The 25,821-nt window shown below is 45.3% G+C and overlaps 1 protein-coding gene and 1 non-coding gene across 3 annotated transcripts; both read right to left on the reverse strand.

Moving 5' to 3' along the window:
• Positions 1-1,021: 1,021 nt before the first annotated feature.
• SNX5 (sorting nexin 5) lies at positions 1,022-25,701 on the reverse strand. Of its 2 annotated transcripts, none has more exons than XM_068986966.1 (14): positions 25,488-25,701; positions 25,159-25,236; positions 15,001-15,105; positions 13,854-13,964; positions 12,891-13,012; positions 11,326-11,449; positions 10,505-10,600; positions 9,264-9,369; positions 9,105-9,180; positions 8,106-8,145; positions 7,921-8,007; positions 5,808-5,967; positions 2,856-2,941; positions 1,022-1,741 (listed from the first exon to the last, which is right to left on the reverse strand). In XM_068986966.1, the coding sequence occupies exons 2-14, from the start codon at positions 25,207-25,209 to the stop codon at positions 1,691-1,693; spliced, it is 1,215 nt and encodes a 404-aa protein (XP_068843067.1). In that variant the 5' UTR covers positions 25,210-25,236; positions 25,488-25,701; the 3' UTR covers positions 1,022-1,690. The 2 variants fall into 2 exon arrangements, with proteins under 2 accessions (XP_068843067.1, XP_068843068.1); XM_068986967.1 differs by lacking the exon at positions 25,488-25,701 and adding an exon at positions 16,197-16,252 and having other exon boundaries at positions 15,001-15,060; positions 25,159-25,411.
• Positions 19,508-19,743, reverse strand: LOC138091923 (small nucleolar RNA SNORD17). Its single transcript, XR_011145955.1, has one exon. It is a non-coding gene; the product is annotated as a small nucleolar RNA SNORD17 (small nucleolar RNA).
• Positions 25,702-25,821: the final 120 nt, after the last annotated feature.

Below are 25,821 nucleotides of genomic sequence, written 5' to 3' on the forward strand. Positions count from 1 at the left end.
TAGTCAGAAGTAAAGATTATAAACAGAAAAGTGAACACCTTTTGAATGGCAACAAGGAATCACTTGGCTCTGTCCCTGCTGAGGGGTGTGGGGGTGGGAGCCTGTCCTCTCGGCACCCAGTTCTCCTGGCCCCTGGGGAAGAGCCCAGGTTTGCAGAAAGGCAGTAATGGCTCCAGACATGGGGTGAGAGGCGATAGGACTAGAAATGCCCCCACCCACCCAGAACCCCATAGAGCTTCATGACCAGTGAGATGTTAGTGCAGAAGGTAAACACAACACATTACTGTGAGGGGCACCTAGTTTAAAGCTCTGCTGCACTACAGACCTGGCTGGCTCAGAAGGGGAGCCCCTTGAGCCACCAAGCATGACCAGAACTTGGTCCCCAGCATCCTGGCCGCCTTTACCACACCCAGCAATGGCTGTCCAAACCCTCGTTAAGCCCTGAGGCAAGGTGGGCCGGCAGCCACAACTCCTGGGTTCAGGTGCAACCCCAGACACACCTGAGTGTTGGTTACCGGGATGCCAGGTGAGGACGGAGACACGGTTAGGAACCCAGACTGTTTAAATCAACAAGAGCAGGAACGACTTGTGTCCAGGCCTGTTGAGTAAATTTTAGCTGCTTAACTGGCTGGGAAGACAAGACTTCAACATCAGTTTAACATTTGTTCAAAACCAATGTCTTACAACCCCCACACCAGTTATAACTGATTAAGACTGCTAAAAGCAGTAGGGTGGGTGAACTTTTTTACAGTCTCCAAGTGTATCTTTCAAATAATTATAAAAGATGTAATAAAACTTCAGAGGTGGAAATCTGGCAGATACCACCTCAAGGCTCAGTGACGGATGATGGGGCAGACGGACCCTTATGAACAGGCCTGTCCCCTGAATGTGAAGATGAGAAGAGAGGCCAGGACAGTGCCAGGCAACTACCCCACCACCCCAAAGCTGGGCTGCAGCCTCGACGCACTGGGCCTGTTTCCCCCAGAATCACTCCACAGACAGGAGAGCATGGATTATTTTATTGGATGCTTTATAAAAAGTCCAAGCACACACATACTGTGCCCCCACCAGGAAGGGAGGGGTTCATATTAGTTGTTCTTATACCCTCAAGATAAGCCTCTCCCCACAAATATTTGTATCCCAGCTACAAAAACGGAGTTGCAAAGGGTATATATAAAGATACGGTATTTTTCTTGCTCTTGTTATAGTACAAACAGCTGAAGGTGACTACTGATCTGTGAGTAAGAAAGGGGAAAATCACTTGACAAAGGGATGGAATGTCTGTTACCTGCAACGAGTAGCTGACTCATCTGCCATTAACAGGTACCTACCCTAAATTACAGGGACACGGGCACATGAAACTTGAGATGACATGTGCGGGGCCCTTGCTGATTACACTCGCTCCAGAAGGCACGTGATTCCGCACCCCTTCTTCATTACTACAAATTAGAGGAGAACCCAGTACTTAAGATTCTACCCACTGAGGTATTAACTGCATCAAGATTAGTTATGTCCAAGGAGCATGCAATAGAAATATTTTCAAACCAACATGGTTAAGTGTTAAGATCTTTAGAAATCAAAATATGTATTCACATAATTTTAAACTGAAGTCAAGATAAATCAAGTCAATCCTCTGTGGTAATGATTTGAGTGCAAGTGATGCTGGCTTTCTTCACATTCAGTCCTTCACTCAGTTGTTCTTGAACAGGTCGATGCAGCTTTGCAGGAGGGACACGTTGTTCTGGAAGAAAGGAATCCAGTGAATGCTCCAGACCTCCCACCTCCAAGTCACCTGAGCTCAGGCCTCAGCCCCACGGACGTCTGGGCTGGTGCTTGTTTTCCATGCAGTGACACCTGAGCCACAAGTCCCCTCGCCCTGGTCACTGCCCTCAGCACCCTCACCCCACGCCCACCCCACTCATATGGCTGAACCTACACGCGACATAAATGAGAGGTCAAAGGCCTTGGAAAGACTGGATAAAAAGTTGCTAAAAATCAGTTGTGGGTGAGATTACAAATGATGAATATTCCCATAGGACTTGGCAGGATATGTTTTACAAAGTTTTCACTTTAAAGGAATTCAAATAACTTAGAATACTCAGAACATTATGTATAGATGACATACAGACGACACTTTAAAACTCAATTTAGAAGGTCAGATATGGTAGGACTTAAAGAACCAAGTGAGGAAACATCTCTGTTGTGGTCAAAATAAAGGAATTCAACACACCACAAATGTCCAGTCTCCCTGCTTTAACCAGTGCAGATGAGCAGTGACACTGACCCAACCGCCCTGGACCAGACAGCACCCTAGGGGGTCAGGATCAGCTGCACCTAGCAACCACCCAAAGAGCTTCGGGCCAGGGTACAAAAACCCTGAAGAGCTTGGGCAGGACTCTAACGTGCTCCAGCACTGCTCTCCATCTCTTCTGAGCTAAATTATCCTTTACACGATACATATATAAGGACATTTTTCTTCCTTTTTAAACCAAAAAGGAATTAGTAACAGAAGTCTAAAGTTAGCAAATTGGCAAATTTAAGCTTGCAATTACTATGATGGCTGCTTACAAATTACTAGGACAAGCCCTCCACAGCATGGCCCACAGGGCGTCAGGAGGGAAGCAGGGTAACTGCCACCAAGAATGCTCTTCTCACAAAGCAGCTTTTCATCAAGACTACATGTCAGATTTCTGGTTTGCAGTGGAAAAAAATACTCCATCAAGTGGCTCCCATCCACCCACAGGGGAGTAAGACCACAAAGCCAGCCCCAACTGCATGACGATACTGGAATAGTGAATTGGAAGTTAATTTGAACAACACCCTCCAAAGCTGACTCGTGTGAAGGTAAGACTTACCCTGGCATGCTTTATTTCCAGTTCAGACATTTCAATTAGATTCTTCCTGAACGCTGCCACTCTTTTCCGCTTGAAATTGATTAGCTCTACAAAACAACGTTTACCAAGAAAAACTGAGCAATTTCCGTCTTTAACTTCCATACCTCATTTTCACAAACAAAATGATCTCCAGAGCTCTGGTTCCCACCACACCTCACCTTTCACTTCTCTCTGCCATCGGAACACACACCTGACATGGAAACTGTCCCTGAGCACCTGGGGTTCCCTGAGCTGAGCTGCTTGGCCTTTTCCCTCCAGGATGCAGTGTGTGTGGTGAGTGGGCGGGGAGGGGGCCACACTGACTTGCAGCAAGGGTCTTTTTATGGGTTATTTTAAACTTCCTTTGATTAAATCCCCCTCAGCCTCAGGGGGTGCTGAGGGTCTGAGAAGTAAACTCACACTCTTGAACCTTACCTACACAGCACTGAGTAGAAAAGAAATGTCACGTTAAGAGCCACGTAAAAACTCAGAAACATATACTGACGTTAATGACAGTAGTTCAGACGTTATCAGGCTGGTCGTGCAGGATGTCGTAATAAGCTCTCCTCCTTCCCTCCAGGACCAGGCAGAACTCAAGAGACACCCATCCATCTCCCAGGGCGCCTGCCCACCGTGCTGCGCTGGTCCAACAGCTCCCATCTAGTCAGCCACAACTTTAGAGCCTCAACCTAGGGCCAGGAGGCTAAGAGCCCCTCATCTTGGTAACCCTACAGGACACTGCACTTTTACAGGCAGTACACCCAGGCTTATCAAATGCCATCAGCACAAACCTTCCGCAACAGAGTTTGGCCCAAATTGGCACCATTTTAAGAAAAACGCAAAAATTATCAAAGCCACTAACTCTGGTCTATATAATTACCTGAGATTTCAATGCAGTAGCTTTGAAGTGTCCTTTTTCCTTATACATTTAAATTAGCTGTTTTTTCTTTTAAAGCTAGTTTTACTTTAAGTACAGGGCAGTGAGGAGGAGGTGCCTCTCCAAAAGAAATCCCAAAGGCAGCCGCATGGGTGTGTCCACAGGCCATGAGCAGAGATTCTGCACAGAGGAGCCCAGTCCCTCCCAGGGAGGGCCCCATGGTCCTGGCCAGACTCAGCCAAAACAAAGGAGCAGAACCCTTCAGATCCACGGAGGAGGGGAACGTTCTGAGAGAACAGTCTTATGAGATATGGATTTAACATGGAAACCTAGTTTTGAAGGGGGAGGGTGTCTTGAGGATGAATCCAGTACACAATCCACCATAATGCACACTCACATTCTGTAAGACTACACTCTTCAACTTTTGCTCTGCTATGTTCCACAGCCCCTAAGAGCTTCACGGTAGTGAGATCCCCTATGGAAAAGACTACCTATTACACTCATGTTTAATGGAAATGGTATGCCATCTCCCAATAAAGTTATAAAACTATGTTTTATCTTCTTATTTTTGACATGTGGAATCTAAGTTTCCTGACCAGGGACTGAACCTGTGCCCCCTGCATTAGAAGCGTGGCATCTTAACCACTGGATCACCAGGGAAGTCCTAAATTATTTTTAAAAGCCCATTATCCAGGAATGGTAGAGGGCAAGAAAGAACCCTGGAGATGGACCAGAACTGAGTCACTATCATGGACTCATGGTCCCTGAGGAGCAGGTGTGTATGCACACACCCTGACACTTCCTCACTGTCAGTGCAAGAGTCTAGGAGAAGCAGCACCCCAGAAGCAACGGGCACACAGTGTACTCAACATGGGCTCCTGGAAGAAATGGTGATTTTCACGGCTGGAGCAGGAGAAGTCTAAGACTAAAACAGAGTATCTAAACGCTCAAAAATACGGGGGTGTCATAGCACACGCAGCTTAAAGGCATGCCTATGGGCTCACTCTGGACAATATAAGCACCAAAATAGCTCAATACACTGAAAAATTTTATAACTTCTGGAAAATAGGAATCCAGAATTCTAGTAAAAATGATTTTAAAAAAGTAAGGGAGAGAAGAGAAAGCTTGTGCTAATAAAGGATAGACAGCACTGAAGGCTGGCCTGGAAAGGAGGGCTAGAGTGCAGGAGAGACAACTGCCTCTGGCCACATCCAGGGAGGAAGGGCGATGCCCAGTCTCAGTCTCCTACAGTCTGTTCATCAGTAGCTCATAGGATAAAAAAGTCAAGTACACAGTGGACAAACCCCTGACCGTGTCATCAAAATACACAGATATGAGGGGATGATGGACTCAACATATCCTCAAATGTGATGCCCTCGAAAGGACACAACTACACAGCACCCAGAACCCAATCGTGAGGAGATAGACCAAACAAAAGTGAGGGACACCTATTAATATTTGTAAAAAGAAATCAGTCTTCCAAAAGACAAATGTGATTTAAAACAAACAAACAAACAAACCAAAAAAACCAAACTAAACCTGAGATGTGTTCCTTCCAGGTTAAGGGAGATTTTAGAGTGAAAACTAAATGCAACCCACAATGGTAACTGCATTGCAGAAACATAGCCAAGTTTTTACAGATAAAACAACTAAGGATATAACTTAATCTCAAACAGTTAAAAAAAAAACACCCAGATGTGTTTATAAAATTACACTAGGAACTCATGAACGTGTGCAGGTGGCACAGAGGACACGTGCGCATCCTCTGCACCATTTGGACAACTTCTCTCTGTAAACTTTTAAAATTGTTTCCCAATGAAAAGTGAAAGTAGGGACTTTCCTGGAGGTCCAGTGAGTTAAGAATCAGCACTGCAATGGCGGGGCTATGAGTTGGATCCCTGGTCAGGAACAAGGATCCCATGTGCCGAGGAGCAACGAAGCCAGCCAGCGTGCCACAACTGGAGTCATGCGCAACCACGAGATTATCTCACATCCTGCAATGAGGATCTGACAGAGCAAATACAAATATTTTTTAAAAAAGAAGCGGCCTCACTCACCTTCTTTTGCAGATTCAGAGAGCTGTTCAAACTTCTGGCAGCATTCCTGCTGGTGTGTCTCGGCCAGCTTGACATCTTTGCTCTTTAACCGGGCCTTATCCAGCGCTTTATTTGAATTCTCATAGTCAATGAGGGCTTTGGTGCGTCGGTATAAGAGATCCTAGAAGGCAAATCAACAGACATGATACATGGTAGTTAAACCTATACTGAAGAATCTCTAGAACAGAACAGGAAGACCATCTGAAGTCTCTAAAAACAAGACAAGTACCTTGGTTTACTGCCTGAAAAGTCAGACGGCAGCCACCTCATGTACTTCCATCCCTTAAGATCTCAACATGAGGCAGGGAAGGGCAATTAATTAATGCAATGTTGAGTCTTCCCAGACTTCTCAAAATGCATCAAGAGATGACCACAGGGTTATTTCCCAAAAGAAAACATGTCAAAAGACTAATCGCTTAAAATAAAACTAAACTATGGGGAAAAGAATTTCTACTTCCTGATGACCTTTCCCCATTAGCTTAAAATTTTATGCTGCCTAATTTCATACATTTCATATAAAAATCGTATCAACAACCTCAGATATGCAGATAATAATACCACTCTAATGGCACAAAGTGAAGAGTAACTAAAGAGTCTCTTGATAAGGGTGAAAGGAAGGGAAAAAGTTAGCTTAAAACTCATCCAAAAAGAAAAAAAAGGTCATGGCATCTGGTCCCCAGCACTTCATGGCAAATAGATGGGGAAAAAGTGGAAACACTGACAAATTTTGTTTTCTTGGGCTCCAAAAATCACTAGACATGACTGCAGCCACAAAGTTAAAACATACTTGCTCCGTGGAAGAAAAGCTATGATGAACTTATTAGCATATTAAAAAACAGACACCACTTTGCCATGGTTTTTCCAGTAGTCATGTATAGATTTGAGATTTGGACCATAAACAAAGCTGAGAGCCAAACAATTGATACTAACTGTGGCACTGGAGAAGACTCTTGAGAGTCCCGGGGACAGCAAGGAGATCAAACCAGTTAATTCTAAAGGAAGTCAACCCTGAACATTCACTGGAAGGACTGACGCTGAAGCTCCAATACTTTGGCCCCCTGATGCGGACAGCCAACTCAATGGAAAAGACCCTGATGCTGGGAAAGACTGGGGACAGAAGGGGGCAACAGAGGACAGATGGTTGGATGGCATCACCGATTCAATGGACATGAGTTTGAGCAACAGACGAATGTGAGATAGTGAAGGACAGGAAAAGCTGGTGTGCTGCGGTTCATGGGGTCACAGAGTTGGACATGACTTAGTGACTGAAAGATAATGATGACGTAAAAATAATTTAAACATGTCGTTAGGACAGTGTAGACAGTGAAGAATGCGTGTTCCATTCCCAAATGTCACTCTGCTTACACTTCATCTTGCTTTTGGTTAAGCGATGCTTCATGACTCAAAGGATGCAGTGACAACTACAATTCAATAAAAGAACACAAACCCCAAAGCCCTTCCTGCCTCAGAAAGAGCCCCTTAGGTGTATGTCCACTTATGTCCCCATCCAGCAGCATATTAACTCCCCAAACTCTTATCTGTCTGTATTAACTCCCCAAACACTTATTGGCTCCAGGCCCCTGAAGAAGACACACTAAGGACTCGGTATCACACCTAAGAAGGCACGTCACTGAGAAGATCTCAATTGAAGATGGACCTGGCAGACACACACACCCTCAGAATAGAACAAACTTAGAGACTAACTTCCACAAATACCTGAGGCACAGAAGACCCAGCCTGACCTCCCCTCCCGAGCAGTGAGCGCCCAGCCAATGAGCTTCTGCTCGGGACCAGCGCCCTCATGCCAATGACATGCCTTCCCAGACTCTTTGTCTTTGCACTCCTTGCCCCAAAATATAGCCCACTCCAGACCTTCAATGCAATCTCCTGTGGCTTCCCATGCAGCATGCAATTCCTCTGCTCTTCCTGAATAAACTGGCATTTGCCTCAGTTTACTTCTTTACTTAGGGTGACATCACTTACATGAACGATCCTAACAAATTCCCATCTCCCTGCATTTCTAACCCAGAGAATGCACTTGCATCACCAGGCCCTGTTTGGGAGAAGCCCTCACCTTGGCAGCCTCTATGTTGAGCATGTAGTATCGCAGGAGCTCTGTCAGCTTCAAGTCCTCATCTGAGGAGACTCGACTCTCCACTTTCTGTTAAACAACAAAACAAAGCAAAGGTCACCGTCATCTAAGCAGGAATCTACAGACTATAAAATGCATACTGTGAAGACCAGCGTAAAAATCCTTACCCTAAGTTTTTCAAACAGCTCAGCCACCTTCAACAGGTACCTGCAAATATACACGATTCTGACTTAAGGTCTTAAATACACTACCACCCACTAGACCAAGCCTAGTAGAACAGTCATTCCATGGTAACAGCTAGGCAGTGGCTCCAGGACCCTGCCCCACCCTGCCCGGACCCTAGAATCCAGATGCTCAAGCCCCTGACATAGGTAATACATGCACACCCTCTTATATATGTTAAATCATCTTTAGATTACTTCCTGTGCCTGATAAAATGTAAATGGATGCAAACAGTTTTAAGTACAATGTAAATGCTATGCAAATAGTGGCTGATGTGCAGCAAATTCAAGTTTCACTTTTTGGAACTTTCTAAAAAATGTTTTTCTATCTGCAGTTTCTTCTAGTTTGCAGATGCAGAACCCATGGATATGGAGGGGGCCAACTGTACCATCTCATACCAGAAATAACCTGAATAGAGACACTGAAAAACCTTACTCAGTGACAAATCCAAACAAATTAATCAAACCACCCAGTGGTTCAGGTGATAGAAATCTGTCTGCCAACACAGGAGACAGCCCCTGGTCTGGGAGACTTCCACATGCTGTGAAAGGGAAACCAAGCCCCTGTGCCACAACTACTGAGGCTGCATGCCTAGAGCCCTGAGCTCCACAACAAGAAGTCCATGCACCATAATGAGAATAGCCCCAGAGCAGTCAACGATTAACTTAAAAAACCACGAAAACAGACACATATATGTCTGACAGCAATCAAGTCCTTGACAACAGTTACCACACTTGGTACAGAAGTGCCCTGAATTCCCTATAGATGGCTTAGAAGTACTCCTGTTTGGAGGGTGTATAAAATGCATGCTGGAGACCATCCACCCTCAATGGGCTTGTACTCAAGACAGAACTGAACTATGCAGCCCTTATCCATCATACTCTTAATTGCACAACAGTTTTCAATTAGGGGATGAGAGAAAATGTCTCCCAACAAAAACTTACTTCTTGATGACTGTAGGCTCCTCTAAAGCCAGGCTATGCAAGCAGGCTGCGGTGTGGATATAATCATCTGCGACATCTGTGGGAACAGGGACAGCCCTTTCATGTGAACAGAGCTGGCACTTGAGCAGAAGTAGGGGGCTAGTGGGTGAGTGCACTCACTTTTATGAGATCTGGTCATCCTGTCAGCCTTTGCACAGGAATCCTTGATCCTGTTGTAGTAGTTGATGAGGAAAGTCTTCTCTTGCTCAAAAAAATCATCCACCTCCTAAAAGGGAAGGAAAAAAAGTTTCAAAGAAGCGAAACTTCTACATAAGAATATATATTTTATATTTTAAAAATAAGCTCGGGCATAGGAAGTTTAACCTCTAAGGACCACGGAAATTTAAATAATTTTTAAAATTAACATTTCACACCAGGGATTAGCAAAAGTGAAAGGCTGGCAAGAAACACTGAGAGAACCATTTTGAAGAGCCATTTAGCACAGCCCAGTAAACCTTGCTGACCTCCAGCAGCAATTCCACTAAAGTGGTGGTCCAGCTAGGTCTTGCTACCTTGCCTTAGATACCTGCATTTCTGAAACATGGCCTGGGATGCAATACTGGCATCTGGGGGGCACTGATCAGGGATGCCGAACACCCCTACTACAGACAGGTATCAGCACACCGTCACCACCACCCAGAGACAGCCCAAGAGCTTCCAAACTTCTGACAAGGCCTGTGTTACCCACATCCTAGTCTCCTTACTCAAGACCACAAGTGGCAAAATCAGACACCAGACAGTAACTGAGAAGCAAAGAAATAAACCACACCTAGGACGCTACTGAGAAACTTGGACATCTATTTATGTTCCAGAACAGCACTGTCCAACAGAAATAACGTGAGCCAAACATGCCACTTAGAACTTTCTACTTAGTAGCCACAGTATAAAAAGAAACAGGTAAAATTACTTCTCATATTTTGTTTTCTTCATTACCAAAGGCCTACAAATCCAGCGTGTAAACAAAACAGAAACCTCGGTCCCTTAATTACACCAGGGCACCACACTGGTCAGGTGCTCAGCTCCACACAAGGCAGGGGCTGCAGGGATGTGCAGCTGTGGAGAGCAGCACCAAAGACTGGCCATGTAGCTTATGTTCTTAAGGATAATGGAGTGTCACTTCCTTACAGAAAAGGAGACAACAAAAACTGAAGCGTGAGGCTCTTATCCCTTCTCTTGGGAAAGAACAGGTATTTTGGGAAAATGAGCCAAAGTTCAGTAAGTTGATAAAAATAAACAAAACTTGAAAATATTTCCATTTTAAGAAGCTAATACCATTTGTTTCACAAATACCTATTCTGAAGAAAGAAAAGGTCACCTATTCACACGAAGAGAATTTTCTTAAACAGCTAGAAGCCACTTACTTTAACTCCTGAAAATAGAACTTCATCAGCACTTTTCACCACACTTTTAAAAAAGCCACCAAACATCTCTTTAGTATTTTTTCGCCTGACACTTAGCTGAAAAGAAATTCAAAACAGTTAATGGTACATGTATTTTCCATCAAGTTCTGAACACAGCTATAGTAACTGTTCACTAATATAAGCACACCCAAGACACCTTAAACCCCACTGTAACCGCATCTAAAATATTAAGCAAAACAACTAAACCTAAGGACAGGTGATAATTCTATGACTCAGGAGGTATTCTGAAAAACTATCTATGCGTCAAGTCTTGTGTGTGCGTGCTCAGTCATGTCTGACTCTATTCGACCCCATGGACTATAGCCCACCAGGTTCCCCTGTCCATGGAATTTTCCCAGCAAGATATTTAAGTGGGCTACCATCTTCTACTCCAGGGGATCTTCCTGGCCCAAGGATTGAACCAGAGTCTCTTGCATATTCTATGACCCTGGACATACTTTGAAAAACTATCTAGGCATCACGTCTTGGTGCCCTTAAATTCTGGGTAGAATTGTTATGCTATTATTCATTGGTTAGAAGACTAAGAGGAAATTTGTAAGTCAGTGCTTGACTCATATATAATAAAGAAAAAGAATGTATCCTTTTAAGGCAACCATATGTCTCCTTTCAGTGAAAAAAACAAATGTGGATCAACTTTCAAATAACCCCAAAATTAACTGAAGGGGAAAAGGAAAATCCAACTTTGAAAGTCAGTTTTTCAGAAACTATGTATTTTTTGTACACTGCAATTAGATTGTGGAAATGGAATTAAAATGACTTACATCTTGATCATATTCCAAGAACACGTGGAAGTTGCGGTCCTTACTGAGAACAGGGTGGGAAGAGAGCCTCTGGAGAAAGACTTCGTGTGAAGACACCGTCTTCTTGAAGACAGCAAGGTACTCCCTGCAACACAAGGCACACAGTGCCGCTCAGCCCACCACCCAGCGCCACTCCTGGGCGCCAGCGCACTCCCCCACAGCCACACACACCACCTGAACTGGCCCCAAGCAGCCTGGCTTAATGCAGCATCCAGCTAGGTAATGAGGCAGCTCTAATTTGGGAATTTGTGGAACAGCCATGGAAGGGGATGGAGCCGGCAATGGCAGCCCACTACAGCACTCTCGCCTGGAGAATCCCATGGACAGGGGAGCCTGGTAGGCTGCAGTCCATGGGGTCGCACAGAGTCGGACACAACTGAAGCTATACGACTGAGCGACTTCACTTTCACGCATTGGAGAAGGAAATAGCAATCCACTGCAGTGCTCTCACTTGGAGAATCCCAGAGATGGAGAAGCCTGGTGGGCTGCCATCTATGGGGTCGCACAGAGTCAGACACAACTGAAGTGACTTAGCAGCAGCAGCATGGAAGGGGAAGTGGCATAACCAGAGCTGATGGACACATCTGTCAAGCCCAAACCCACGTGCAATTACAGCACACAACAATGGCTTCTTTAAAACCAGGACAGTCCTTTAATTCTGCAGCCATGTACACAGCCATGAGTCTAACAAAGCTGGGAACTATCAGAAATTACAAAGTGGCTTTATCTCAACCTATACACTCTACACTCAACAGCAGGAGACCAACTCTCCAAGTTTGGTGCTCTATCCTCAGAGCTGCCCGTGCAGGCCTGGCAGAAGTGTGAGCCCGGGCCTAGCTCACCTGGGCCTGTGGCAGCATATTGGCAAGAACTGCTGAAATGGACCCCAACGAAAAGGAGACGGGCAAGAGGAAGGAGCAGGATGGTAGTTCGTGCAAACCTCCAACTATAGCATAAAGAAACCATTTTTGTTTCAAAGAATTACAATCAGATTAAAGTAAGCTTCTTGCAGACCTGGACTTCTTTCAAGCCATCAATGTAGCCATTTCCTTGTTAACAGCACTTGCTACAATCTAATTTCAACTGTATTTCCAGTAAACAAACGTCAGGGAAGAAAGCTTTTGTACATTACAGTCTAAAGTTTAGTTCTTCACTTTGCCAGACCAACATTCCATGACTAGCATTGTTTACAAAGAGAAAAATTAGTCTAAACAGTATCACCAGGTGGTTCAGTTGCTAAGTCGTGTCTGACTCTTGCAACCCCATGGACTGTATGTAGCCTGCCAGGCCTCCTCTGTCCGTGGGATCCTCCAGGCAAGAATACTGGCGTCGGTTGCCATTTCCTTCTCCAAGTATCATCAGGGAATCATCTAAAGACCAGGCCCCCATACTCCCATGCAACTCATTGACAGTAGCCACGCCATTCATTAACTGACACTTGAAAACCTTAGCTGGCAGATTCTCTTTGCTGTACAATGTCATTTTTCTCCTCAGAAGACAGGGCCCCATCAAGGAAAGTCACTTACGCTTCTAGCTCTTGCTTCATCTTGGCAAATTCTTCTTTCGTCATTGACCCTTCACCCTCTCCCAGCTTCTGCATCTTCTCTCGAGGGCCATCGAAGTCAGGCTTGGTCGGTGCCGGCGGGATCTGCAGGCAAGGTACTGACTTCCTGAGCACCCTCACGGCCCACCCCTCACCCCACAGGAGGTGGGGGAAGCGGGGCTCTCTGAAAGTCAACTGTGCTTTCTCTTACCCTCATTCCTTTTGGCCATTTAAAAAAGAAGGGTCCTCCCTACAACTGGGCACTCACTTTGACATCTGTTCGGTTAACAGCTTAACAATTTATAAGACAAACTGTATATCCCGCTGCAACTATCTAATTGATATATTACAACCAAGGCTAAAATAAAACCAATGAAGAAGCACCATCCAGGTAATAATCTCTGGACTTACAAGTAATTTTTTTATTCCAGGACAAAAGATTAAGATTCTAATTTTGCATGAGCATTCTTAAAAGCTTCAGTACTGATTTTAACAATCTGGCCAGATTCTTGGCCTGGCAGGTCAAGCCACATTTCTCTGTCATTTAAAATCAGCTCTCTTTCTGTAGCCAGGCATCAACTCTCCACAGCTGAGCACAAAGACAACTGCCTTCTCAGCAGACTACACACACCAACCACCACCACCACCACCAGGATCAATTCAACTCGATGGCTGAAAGGAAATGCCACACCCAAAAGTAGACAAGACTTTACACCACGGAAATGCTTACCCTCTTAGACTGTAGACTATAAAACTGTGCTTCTAACATTGTTTTCACTTACTTTAGACTTTACCAGTAACAGCTAACATATACTCTAGTTGACAGATGAACTCAGACTATTTTCACACCCATTATACAAAGTGGGTAAATCTCTCAAAACAAAATGAATACCAAGGTATTAGAAACTGGCTTTGATAATTATCTGATTATTCAAAATGCACTTACAATAAGCCCAGCATAGTCTGTAGTTTCAATAAGAGTGTCATGTAGCCACACAAAGTCTTCATGTTGCCTTGTAACAGAAAACTCTGGGCTCTGAAACGTGGGCAGTGTGGTCTGTAAAGAAAAAACAAAGTGACAGTTAACTACCATTTTCCGAAAAAGTGGTTTGGGTTTCATGCAGTGCACAATGGGAAAAATGCACAATAAATCATCTGGTTTTTAAGAGATCTAATAAAGAACAAAGTGGCAACACATGACCTCCCTACCACTAGGAAAGTCAGAGCTAAGATTCAATGTGTTCTTCAAAGAATTCTAGTCACACAGCTCCACCTTTCAGCTTGACTCAAGACAGATATACGCACACTGCCTCCTGAGGAACAGGTATGCTAATCACGCACCAGGGCAGCAGAGAAACCCATGAGGGAGAGGACCTCAGGGACACACACGTGCTGGGGGAGGCACCCGCCAAAAGCTCTCGCTCCAAACGTCCTGCCTCAGACTGTGCCTACGCCACTCCATCTAGACCTATACCTCAGTCCCTCACCTGTAAGATGGCCATCAGAAAAAATCATAATGGAAAGCATGTCCAGAAAATCAGGTCCATGTAACCCCCTTAAAACAGTGCCTGCCATAAGACAAGCACTGAGTACACTTGACTAGCATGGAAGGAGAAAGGCTAAAAATGTTCCTGAAAGGGCTCTGAGAAGTTAAACTTTCTGTCATTTTCAGACTGGCATAGTGCCTTTGTCAAATTAGAAACCTGGAGAATTAATACAACATGGTAAATCAGTTACACTTGAAAATGAAATTTTTAAAATTTGGAGAAAAAGTCTTGAATCATAACAGGTTAAGTGATGGCCAAGAACTGAGCAAAGATGGGAAAAGCAAGCACTTGCCACACATGCAAATTAGAAACAACGGTGGAGCTGTGCAGGACTGGTGTGCTTCCCAGGCAGAACACAAGCCCCACTCACACCAGCAGAGTGGGCCCAAGGCTCCCCTACAGTGCACAGGGCTTAACAGGAGCAGGCATGAGTTGAGGAGGGGCCTCCCTCAGGAGTGCTACCCTTCAGCAGCACTTCAGCTCACGCCCACTGTAGCAGATGTAACCTGGCACTGTTTTCACTACTGCAGTCATTCTGTCACTTACCTTGGTGTGCACTGTAAATTTGACTTTATCTCTCTCACTGAGTGCATCAGGTATGTCAATCTGAAGCGAGGGATCAACATTCAGGTCCACTGACACAGATCTCAGCTGAAATACATTTTTTAAGCTATTAGTCTCAAGTCCACTTTAGTCCTAAAAGGCATCCTTCCAGAAATGGGGAGCTGGTAATAACTTTTAGCAATCTATCCATGGCCATTTAGCACAGTCAGCTGAGGTTATCTATTGCAACTGTGGGGACAACTGCTCTTCAGTGCATGGGTGCGTCCAGTGGATTCCCATAATCTAAAAAAAGCAACTATGTGATTCTCATGTACATTACATACTTTGTATGAAAAACAAATTTAACCAAATACTTAAAGAACTGTACTAAGAAGGCTTCAAATAGATTAAAATGAAATCGTGAACTTCCTACATACATGCCCAAATTACAAAAACATTCAAGAGGTGTTAGAAGCTGGGATAACCTAGAGACAGAAGGTACAAAGAACAGTCATGTGGTGTGAGATCTTGGATGGAGAAAAAAATCCGCTCCAGAGTGGACCTATGTATATTCAGGGACTGTCTCAAGATGAGAGATCTAGAACAGGAGATGAACTGTAAAAACCAACAAAGGTATAAACTATCAGAATTCCACTGTGATTACATATAAATAAAGCAGAAGGGTGAGCACTACCATGGCAACAAAAATAACTTATTTTTGTGAGCTGGAAATTCAAGAGGAAAATAATACTCAACTCCAATTTTGCCAGTTTTTAAAGACTTCTTTAAAGAAGTGTATTTTTTGGGAAAAAGTGGCTAAATGGTTTCTCTTAAAAAGAAAATTCCTACTTTATCTAAAATATGGTAAATTCTTTCATTCTTAAGACAGATAGGCTGACAGTGGATCTGAAGGCCTGTCAGATGAGAAATTGCATGGATTAAGCATCTCATCCCTCCCCAGGCCCACAACTGTAAGCTGGAGCTGAAGGGAGGCTGCCGGGACATGCTGGGTTACTGAACACAGGAAGATGGAGATGCCAAGTGGAGACTGGACCTAAGAAGATGAGGGAACAGGGAATCCCAAGTATTTCCCTCTGAATTCTTTTCTTCAAAATAAAACCACCAAAGAGGAAAGTTGGTTCTGTCAAGTATAAAAAGATTAAATATATTTTCTAAAAATGTATGGGATTACTTCTTACTTCTTTGTAGTGTCTCAGGAAGAGTCAGTGCGTCCCGTTTTTCTTCAGCACTGTGACTAAGAAAAAAATTGATTGCAATAGCCAGAGTTAGCCTTGTAACAACAGCTTTCCTAGCTAGAAGAACTAAGCCTCATGTTCTTGCCACCAGAACTTGATTTTAACATCAGCTATTTGTGAGACCACAACATACTTAACAGTTCCTGCCATGTCAACCTAAACATGTATTTCAAATAAATTCTTGATGACACCTATGAAATATTTGCTTGTTTGGCTTAATTTTCACATGTCCATTTATAAAATCTCTGCAAACAAAGATAAAGCTTCAAGGTCAGGGATACTTCATTTCATCAGAGCTGTGACTCTGGCTCTTGACATTTCTGATAAAACCTCCCTCTTGATAATTCATGACTGGGCAAATACAGTATTCAGAAAGACCTCACAACACACACACAACTCACAATAGTCTGACTGCAGAGAGTACCGGCCACCCGCCTGATCTTAATGTTTCTATGTGTCAGAATCGGTACATGAATAAAGCTGGTCTGGTTAATGGTGGAAAGAAAGGGCAGACCCGGGGCCAAGACTAAGGAGCATTTTCCTGAGCTCAGCAACAAGGGTCACGTTTCCTGAGACTCTGCTGCCTCAAGAGGTCACAAATCCTGGCTTCCTCTCAATTTCTGAACATGCTGACAATTCCATCTAAGTGTTAAGCCCCATAAGCCAGCAAGCACCACCCAGCACTGCCTCCGGAATTAGGGGTGGCGCACCCAGGCAGATGTACATGGGCTCATCACAGCAGGAATCAAAGCTGCAATGGGCTTCACAGGTGGATGCTGAGGTCGGCCCTGTTCCCACACCTCCACCACACAGGTAACCCCAGACTTCTCACTGTTTTCCTGTCTTCCTTTCTGGTCAGCAAAGCTATTGCATTTTTTACTGTGAGATAGTGTGATAAGGCAGAGAAGGCAATGGCACCCCACTCCAGTACTTTGCCTGGAAAATCCCATGGATGGAGGAGCCTGGTAGGCTGCAGAGTCAGACACGACTGAAATGACTTAGCAGTAGCAGCAGCAGCAGCAGTGTGATAAGGACACAAAGGTAACAAAGCCCATTCGAGGTTGGAAAGACTGCACCTTAACAAGACATCAAGCACCCAGCTTCTTAATCTCTCCCCTTAACATGATATAATACCCTTCTCCCACAGACAAAGCAATCAACAATTTTAAAAAATCTCACAACAGATAACATGAAAAGTTTGCATTTGGGCCTTAAGGAATTGTCTGAAAAGTAAGGTGCAAAATTTCTGAGTATGCAAACCCTCACCAACTCAAAAACCCGCCCCTATTCACAAGTAAAGGAACTTCCTTGTACTGTAGCTCTCCAGACAAGGAAGAGATAAATCACAGAGGAGTAAAACGTTGCGAAATGTTTCAAGCTTCTAAGTCAGCACTGTATCCTCACTCCGGAAGTATCCAGTGTGATTAAAAGCTCAGCACTCCTTTTTCTGATCCATCAACAGAACGAACACCCCACACTCCCATGCCACAGTACCTCCTAAATACATAAACCAACAGGGTGGAGGGTACAGGAGCAGGTGGCACGCCTCCACACAAAGCCCCTCTCACCACCTGGTCCCTAGTTTCAGCAAGCATCCCCAAGCTGCCTCAGCCCCGCGGGACGCGTGTGAAGGGAGGCTTCAGAACCAAGTCTAACCTTAGGCATGTTAATTTTGTTTCTCATCCCCTTAGGCCACTTGTGAGAACCAAATTTAAAATATATTTACTCTATGTGGAAGGCAAGTTGTAAAGGACTACAGTGATCTTTGTGAGAAGAACAGGGAGTAAACAAGCATTTCTTCATTTGGAAAACAAAATTTTAACTGTTTTAAGAAATCTGGGGGGCCTCCCTAATGGTCCAGTGGTTACCAGTGGTGCTTCCACTAGGAGGTGTGCAGATTTGCTCCCTGGTCAGGGAATCAAGATTTCACATGCCTCGTGACCCCGCAGAAAGGGAATCTGAATGCTTGATAAGAGAACTTGAAAAGGAGAAAAACTAAAACCAAACCCCTGTGCACTCCCTCACCTGTTCATCAGAGCTGGGGCACCTGACACTGCCCAAAGGATGGTGTGCAGAGTTCTGAGCTGCCAAGGACACTTAGGGTCCGGATTTCACACCTGACTCACTTGTACAAGGCCAAGTTAACACCATCTGCAAAACCCCCTCTTCAAAAGGTGAAGTGGTTCAGAGATGGCAAAGACACACAAAGCTAGATTCAGAAATTCAGAACCTTCAGTGGAAGATAAAGTATAATAAACGTTACCACTGGGTACAGACTCCAGTTTACGCTACTACCATAAGGCCAAATGACCAAAAAAATGTGAAGAAACCATCTCCACAGTGACTCTCATCTGCTAGAATGGGGTCTAGCTTAACATTACTTAAATCTAACCAGTTCTGTATACATGCAAGAAATATGCCAGCCCTGGTTTCCAGCTTAACGTGAATGTTACATGGAAATCGCCACAGGCAGAGGAAAAGCCTGCCTTTCACATTTAAGTGCCTCTCCCTTCTCTAGCCCCAGAGCAGAAAGCACCCAGCCAGCATGGGCTACACCAGGTTCTTCCCATCTAACTGATGCTCTCTGAAGGATGCTCCTTTGCTATCCCTTCACCTGACTGCCTAACATACCGAAGACCCCTACTGGGGACAGGACCAAAACCACAGATAAACCCATGTAAGCAGCATGGAGCCATTATTTCATTTGGAAAGGGAGGGATGCCATGCCTAGTCCAATACACTTTAGTAAGGAAATAAATCCAAAAATGCTCTGCTGCAGAAAATCCAAATTACTGGATTTGCAGCAAGTTCTGAACGCAGACTCACATGACACAGCCTTATGAAACAGACACTGCTCTGTCACTGTTTCAGCTCACAGGAAGGAAATGTTCTGTAAGAAATTCTAGTATCACATCTATCTTTCTCTCAATTTCTCTTTATGGTTTTAGTTCTTCTGCCCTGAAGCTAACTGAAACCTGTCTGTGTTCTATGCCAGCTCAGCCCTGGAGCACCAGTACAGGAAAAACTGAACTATGAGCAACACAAGAGCTCTGCCCTTCCAGGTAGCACTGTATCTGTGGTTCATCTCCTCCCTCCACTACTGTCTCTCCCCTCCCTGTAATTCCAGCCCTGCTAATATTGTACCTCAGTCTTCAAGGAACACAGAACCAAAGACTTCAAGAAGATCTCTCTACTCACAAATGTAACAGCTATGGAAAGTCACTAATTAAAAACCAGGTAAAGAGCTGCAGCAAGTGATCAGATTTCCACCACTCATCTTGGTGAGATGAGCCCACAGGGACCCATCCCTGCTGACACCAGCCATTCTTACCAGTAGTCCACCAACACACAAGCCGTCCACAGTAGAACACAGCAGACTGCAGGGCATTTGGCAACCACGTAACCCAGAGTTCCTAGAACAGGAATCCAGGCTTGGAAGAAGGTCAGTGCAGCGCACTCAGCGAATGGATAAACTGAATCATCATTTCACAAGGCTGCAAGCCCATGAGCTAGTCAGATGCCAAGATGGAACCAAAAAGAGATTAAGATGAATCATTGGCTAAAGTGAAATTCATTGAGAAATCCATCTAATTACAAGATATCTGGATTATTTTCAAGAGTTCACAAGGTGAAAGGCTGAACTACAAGACCTATAAACATCTCCTAGCACAGAAATTCTATTGAGAATCAACATACCACTGCTACAGAGGATGTAGCTGCCACACACGTGCGCGCACACACAGACTAGTTTCTTCCTTTCACAGCTGCTGCTGCTAAGTCGCTTCAGTTGTGTCCGACTCTGTGCGACCCCACAGATGGCAGCCCACCAGGCTCCCCCATCCCTGGGATTCTCCAGGCAAGAACACTGGAGTGGGTTGCCATCTCCTTCTCCAATGCATGAAAGTGAAAAGTGAAAGTCACTCAGTCATGTCCGACCCTCAGCGACCCCATGGACTGTAGCCTGCCAGGCTCCTCCGTCCATGGGATTTTCCAGGCAAGAGTACTGGAGTGCCTAAAACCCTTCATCTACTGCTTCCCTGATAGCTCAAGTGGTAAAGTACCCGCCTGCAATGCAGGAGACCCTGGTTCAATTCCTGAGTTGGGAAGATCCACTGGAGAAGGGATAGGCTACCTACTGCAGTATTCTTGGGCTTCCCTGGTGGCTCAGCTGGTAAACAATGTGACTGCAATGTGGGAGACCTGGGTTGGATCCCTGGGTTGGGAAGATCCCCTGGAGAAGGGAAAGGCAGAATACTGCAGTATTCTGGCTTGGAGAACGACATGGACTGTATAGTCCATGGGGTCACAAGAGTCTGACACAACTGAATGACCTTCACTTCACTTCTCCCTACCAAAAGTTCCCACTCTATCAAGTCCACAACTCTTTACAAAGCAGTCTTACTTTATGTTCAACCCAAGATCAAAGAGGAAAATTTGAGAAAAAAATCTACCTTTACCACCAACAAAGATTACTCAGCAACATGGACAGAGCTGCCTAAGCTTAGGATTGTGTCGTCTGAGTTTGAGACACAAAAGGCAACAGAGAGAATAGAAGGCTGCCTGTTCCTGGTGGAATTCTTGTGTTTAGGTAAAGGTACCACACTTCCCAGATCTTTCAGATGTAAGTATTTTAACCTCATTTTATCACTCACCAGCTACCCGGCACCCCCCAGCACACATGCGAACTTTTTATGTCCTGCTCTTGAGGATAAGGCTGGCAACACTTGCATTTGTGCCCCATACCACAGGCACTATGACTAGACACAAGGGCTTGTGGAGCTACCCCTCGCAAACAAGTAAACCATAAACTCTTCCGACAGAAAACACGTACCACAGGTTAGCATAAGCAACTATTGAGAAAACTAGTTTTGTCTCCAGACCATGTATCATTGTCTGAACAATTTACACCAAATGTGTAAAAATAAAGAGGGGAAGTCAAGCCAAGGACCCAATGTCTGCACTGAAGGTCAGTTGCTCTTGCACCTTCACTCTTACCTATGTATTTATCTTTTGCCTTTGGGGTACAAGACAGTTGAGAAATTTCACTTTCCCCTTTAAGAGGGGGAAATCTCTTTGTAAGAGTTACTCCGTGGGGACTTCCCTGATGGTACAGTGACTGAGACTGTGCTACCCAGTGCTGGGGGGCATAGGTTTGATCTCTGGTCAGGGAGCTGGGCAGCTAAAATACATAAATAATCGTGTGGTTTTTTTTTTTAAAGGAGTAACTCAATGGCTAGTTAGAAAACATACAGGTGTTGGGGGTGAAGTATCCTTTTCAGGGTGGGGGTTAAGGAGCAAGTTTCTCACAGTAATGTAAAGATACTTCTCAATTTAGACCCATAGAAAACAAATCTGCTATTCATGCAAGACAAGCTGTCCCAGCATCCCTTCCCTCTATAAAGAAAGGTTGCTTCCGTAAATTCTACCTAACTTCACTGCCTGTGCCTGTCACCACTGGTCAATGGTACTATATCCTAATTTCCTCAAGCAATCAGGATAACAGAGAGCAATACATTTAAAAAGCAGGCTTTTAAACCACGTTCTAACCTGCAGCACAGTCTCAGTCAACTCAATTCTGCCCCACACCACTTTGGCATCAGAGCCTCAGGTTTCCACTGTCCAAAGTGGCCGGGGAACTCCAACAGGCTAAGCGCAGCAGCCTTTGTAACCCTCCACTACCCAGAACCCTTCAGCATCTTTTGATCAGGTTCCTCAATACTGAGTGAAAGCTAATTCTATTAATGTCAAAGATAGTCAACAATGCTTATGTTTTATGCTATTTCTTTAGAATTTCTCAAACATCTAAAAAACCTAGAAACAAACTGGCACATTAAAGATTAGCCTCTAACATAAGCTGAGCTACCCACCATACCATCTTAGAAAGTCTAAACTGGTGATTCTCAACCAAGACATTTGACAATGTCTGCATTTATTTTTGACAGCCACTAAGGAAGCCCAAAATGTCTGTCAGCAGTGCTCAGATTAAGAAACCCTGGTTCAAGTTGAAGCTCTACATTACTAGATCTTAGTCTTACTAGGTCTCATACCAAAGAACTTAGATCTCAGAATTCAAAAAATTCTCACATAATCTCCCTGGGCCATTTCTTCCCACAGCAGATCAAGTGGGCAGATCGTGATCTGTCATGGTAATACTCACAAAGGGAGATCTTAAGACACTCTGTGCAAGTTGCTGATCCAGAACTAAGGCGTGGGCAACTCTGAGAATTCATACTTCTCGAATTTAAAGTCATGCCATATACAGTGGAAAATTTCAGCCCACAAGAATCAGTTACTCTGGACTTTGCAGTATTGGTGAAAATTCAGGTTGTCTCTGTAATGTAAGTTATAGGACACTCCATCTAGGCTGGTAGAGTGGTGTCCCTACAGACAACTTCCACACGTGTTAATTGCCTACAAACCAGAGCACCAGCAGGTAAAACATTAATGACTGGCTCTGAAAAGGAAAACACCATCCAAAGCCTAGGTAACCAACCAGTGAAAAGTTAAGGTGAAAGTAACAAGGCTAGGCTGCGGTGGGGAGCGGGCTTACAAAGCTGTGTACACTGGCACATTGATTTCAGCTCACTAACAAGAGTCACAAAATACCCCAGGAGACAATCAGGACCCACACTCCATTTGCTACAGGTTGGCAAGACTCACAGGATCACAACAGACACACAGTCTGTGGGTGGGAACCTAAGTGTGATGTTTAAAGGACCTTGATGTCAACAGGAGACCTGGAGAACATGCAAATGACTGGAGGCCTGAATAAATATCTCAGGGGAACAAGGTTCTGCATAACCCAATTTTTCTCCCTAACCATTAAAAACCACAGACACCTTAGGATGTTGATCCAACCAGTGTATGTTTTGGCCCGGGCGGGGGGGGGGCACTAATTTCCTGGAGATGAACCTAATCGTATCAAAGTTTTAGTTAACTGTTCCAGGGGCTGGACTTGGCAAAACCTTACTTTTCTAAACTTAAGGACCATAACACAATCTTTCCCATCAGTACAGGATTAGTTAAAAACCAAATTAATCATGCAACTGCTTTCTGGGCAAGGGACAAATCAACACCATCAGCTCAAATGGAAACCACTAAATGGAAGCACCAGACTACTGGATACAGGCCAATTCTTCTGTTTTGCAAGCCAAAAATTCTGTAGACGGATTAAAAATCCTCGAGATCAACTATGCTCCCTGACTTATTAGTGGGGCCAACTTTGAAGAACCCCTATCCTCATGGAAATCCCTAAGCAGATAATCGCAAAGTTTAAACTTCTAATATTTCCAGCAAAAAAGCAAAATTTTTCGGTTATCTAACAAAGCTGTATTACAGCAATATAACTGTCTGCCCAAGATCTGTCCGTCTGTTATTTCACTCTTGTTCCATTTGGAACTCCCTTTTTTTTGGTGAACATTAAAAACCATTTTAATGTTGGTTTCTTAAAAACCTCAGAGCTCAGTTGGTAAAGAATCTGCCTGCAATGTGGGAGACCTGGGTTCGATCCCTGGGTTGGGAAGAGCCCCTGGAGAAGGGAAAGTCTATCCACTCCAGTATTCTGGCCTGGAGAATTCCATGAACTATACAGTCCATGGGGTTGAAGAGTCGAATAAGCCTGAACTTTCACTTCAAAAACCATCTTAATCCACATCATAGGACCAGTATCCGAGATGAGAAAGAAAAATGAAGCTGTGTTAAGAGTAACATTTAAGTTTCCTATTTCCTTACTTCTCCAATTAAAAAAAAAAATCGGGGCAATAATTCTATACAGTCCTTTCCTGTAGTCACTAAAACCAGAAGGAAGTAGCCTTCACAATCCTGTCCTGCTGGAGGGTCAGAGGGTGGTGAAGGTACTTAAAACCCATCAGGGATATACAATACTAACAAACAGAAAAGTCGACTGAAGTTTTAAACAGCAGTGTAAAACTAATTATGGGTCGAAAAAGGAGATGCAAGGTGAGGGATATCAAAATTTCTATTCGGTCACCTAAACTTCTAGAGAGAAAACTACCTTTGGAATCGTCTAGCAAAAGTCTTCTCAAGTTCCCACTTCTGGCTTTAGGGAGGGGGGAAAAAAAAAATTCTTTCAGCTTTGAAAGAAATAAAAACACCCCCAACGAAAACGCTCTCCTCACACTTTCAGTAACTAACCCAGCAGCGGTACAACCGTCCCCTACTAGATGAAAAGGTCTGTCCAAAGACCTGTGGACCATAAAACGTGCTTTGGTTTCTAAAGCGATGACTTTCAGACTAAATCTGAGAGCTCCTCGAGTTTCTAGATTACCATTTTTCAATTTTCTGTTAGAAAAACTTTTCTGTTGACGGTTCTGCACAAACCGCGGTGGCTCACACCAACCCCTGTATTCTCCAAAGTAACTGGCCAAGACAGGACCAATAAAAGCGGAGACCTAATTCGATCTTTAATCGGCTACGGTGACAGGCATTTATTGCACTGGTTACCTTTTAGATCTCCAGATGCGAGTGGCAGGGAAGAATAATTTAACATCCACACACGTGTAAAGGGCGAAAAGTTCAGCTATTTGAGAACCTCATAAAATGACCCAAGTCCCGCAGCGGCGCACTGAGCGCTTAGTGAAGTTGCAGGGCACGCTAGTCCGACTTCGGCCTGGGCGGAATTTCCCCAGAATTTCTGGAAGGGTGGGGGCGGTTCGGAGCTCCTTCGCACCGTGCAAAGTGGGTTTCACGTGCACCGCCGGGCTCCCCGGGGGAGAACTGTGTACCGCACAGGCGCAGCGTGCGCCCTCGGCCCGAGTCCCGGGAGCGCCCCGGACCACGCGGAGGGAGGGCGGCGGGGTACCCTGGGGGCCCGCGAAAGGAGCGTGGGGCTCAGAGGCCCGGTGGGGCCTCCCGGCCCGGAGCCCGAGCGCGGCCAGGGCCTCACCTTACTGCGGTCCTCCTCCTGCTGCTGCAACACCTCGGGAACCGCGGCCATGGCGACGCGGGTCTCGAGCGGGGCCGCCTGGGTGTGCGAGGAGAGAAGAGGCTGGGCCGCCGCCACCGCCGGGGCGCCTCTCAGGGGAAGGGGCGGCCGCGGCCCCGCCTCCGCCAGCCTCCCTGCCCGACGGCGGAGGGAAGCCTCGAGATTCCGCCACCGTCCCAGCAGCCCCGGGAAAAGCGAGCGGCGCCCCCACGTGCTCCCCCAGGGCGGCCTCCCCCGTCCCCGCTGCCGTCCATCTTGGAGCCGGGCAAAGAAGCGACGTGGGGGCCTACCCTCGCTCCGGGCCACCCGGAAGCCGCCAACCGCAGGGCCGCCCTGGGGACGCGGAAGCCCAGGAGCTCTAGTAGAGAGGCGCGTCTCAAGAAAGGGCGCGCGCGCCTGTGCCGGAGGAATTTATTACTCAGCCAGAGCCCAAGATGGCGACGAGCTCTGACGTCACGAGACCTCGCGAGAGAGAAATGGCGCGATTTGGAGGCGCCCGCGCTCCCGGCGGAGGGAGAGTTTCCTCCCGCACTGAGCGCCGGAGGATGGACGAAGCTGGGGGACCAGGTATAGGGGCGGGGCATGAGCGCCGCAGTGCTTGCTGGGGCCGCCGTGCCTGGGCGG

Source organism: Capricornis sumatraensis, chromosome 15, assembly GCF_032405125.1.
Source record: "Capricornis sumatraensis isolate serow.1 chromosome 15, serow.2, whole genome shotgun sequence".
NCBI lineage: Eukaryota > Metazoa > Chordata > Mammalia > Artiodactyla > Bovidae > Capricornis > Capricornis sumatraensis.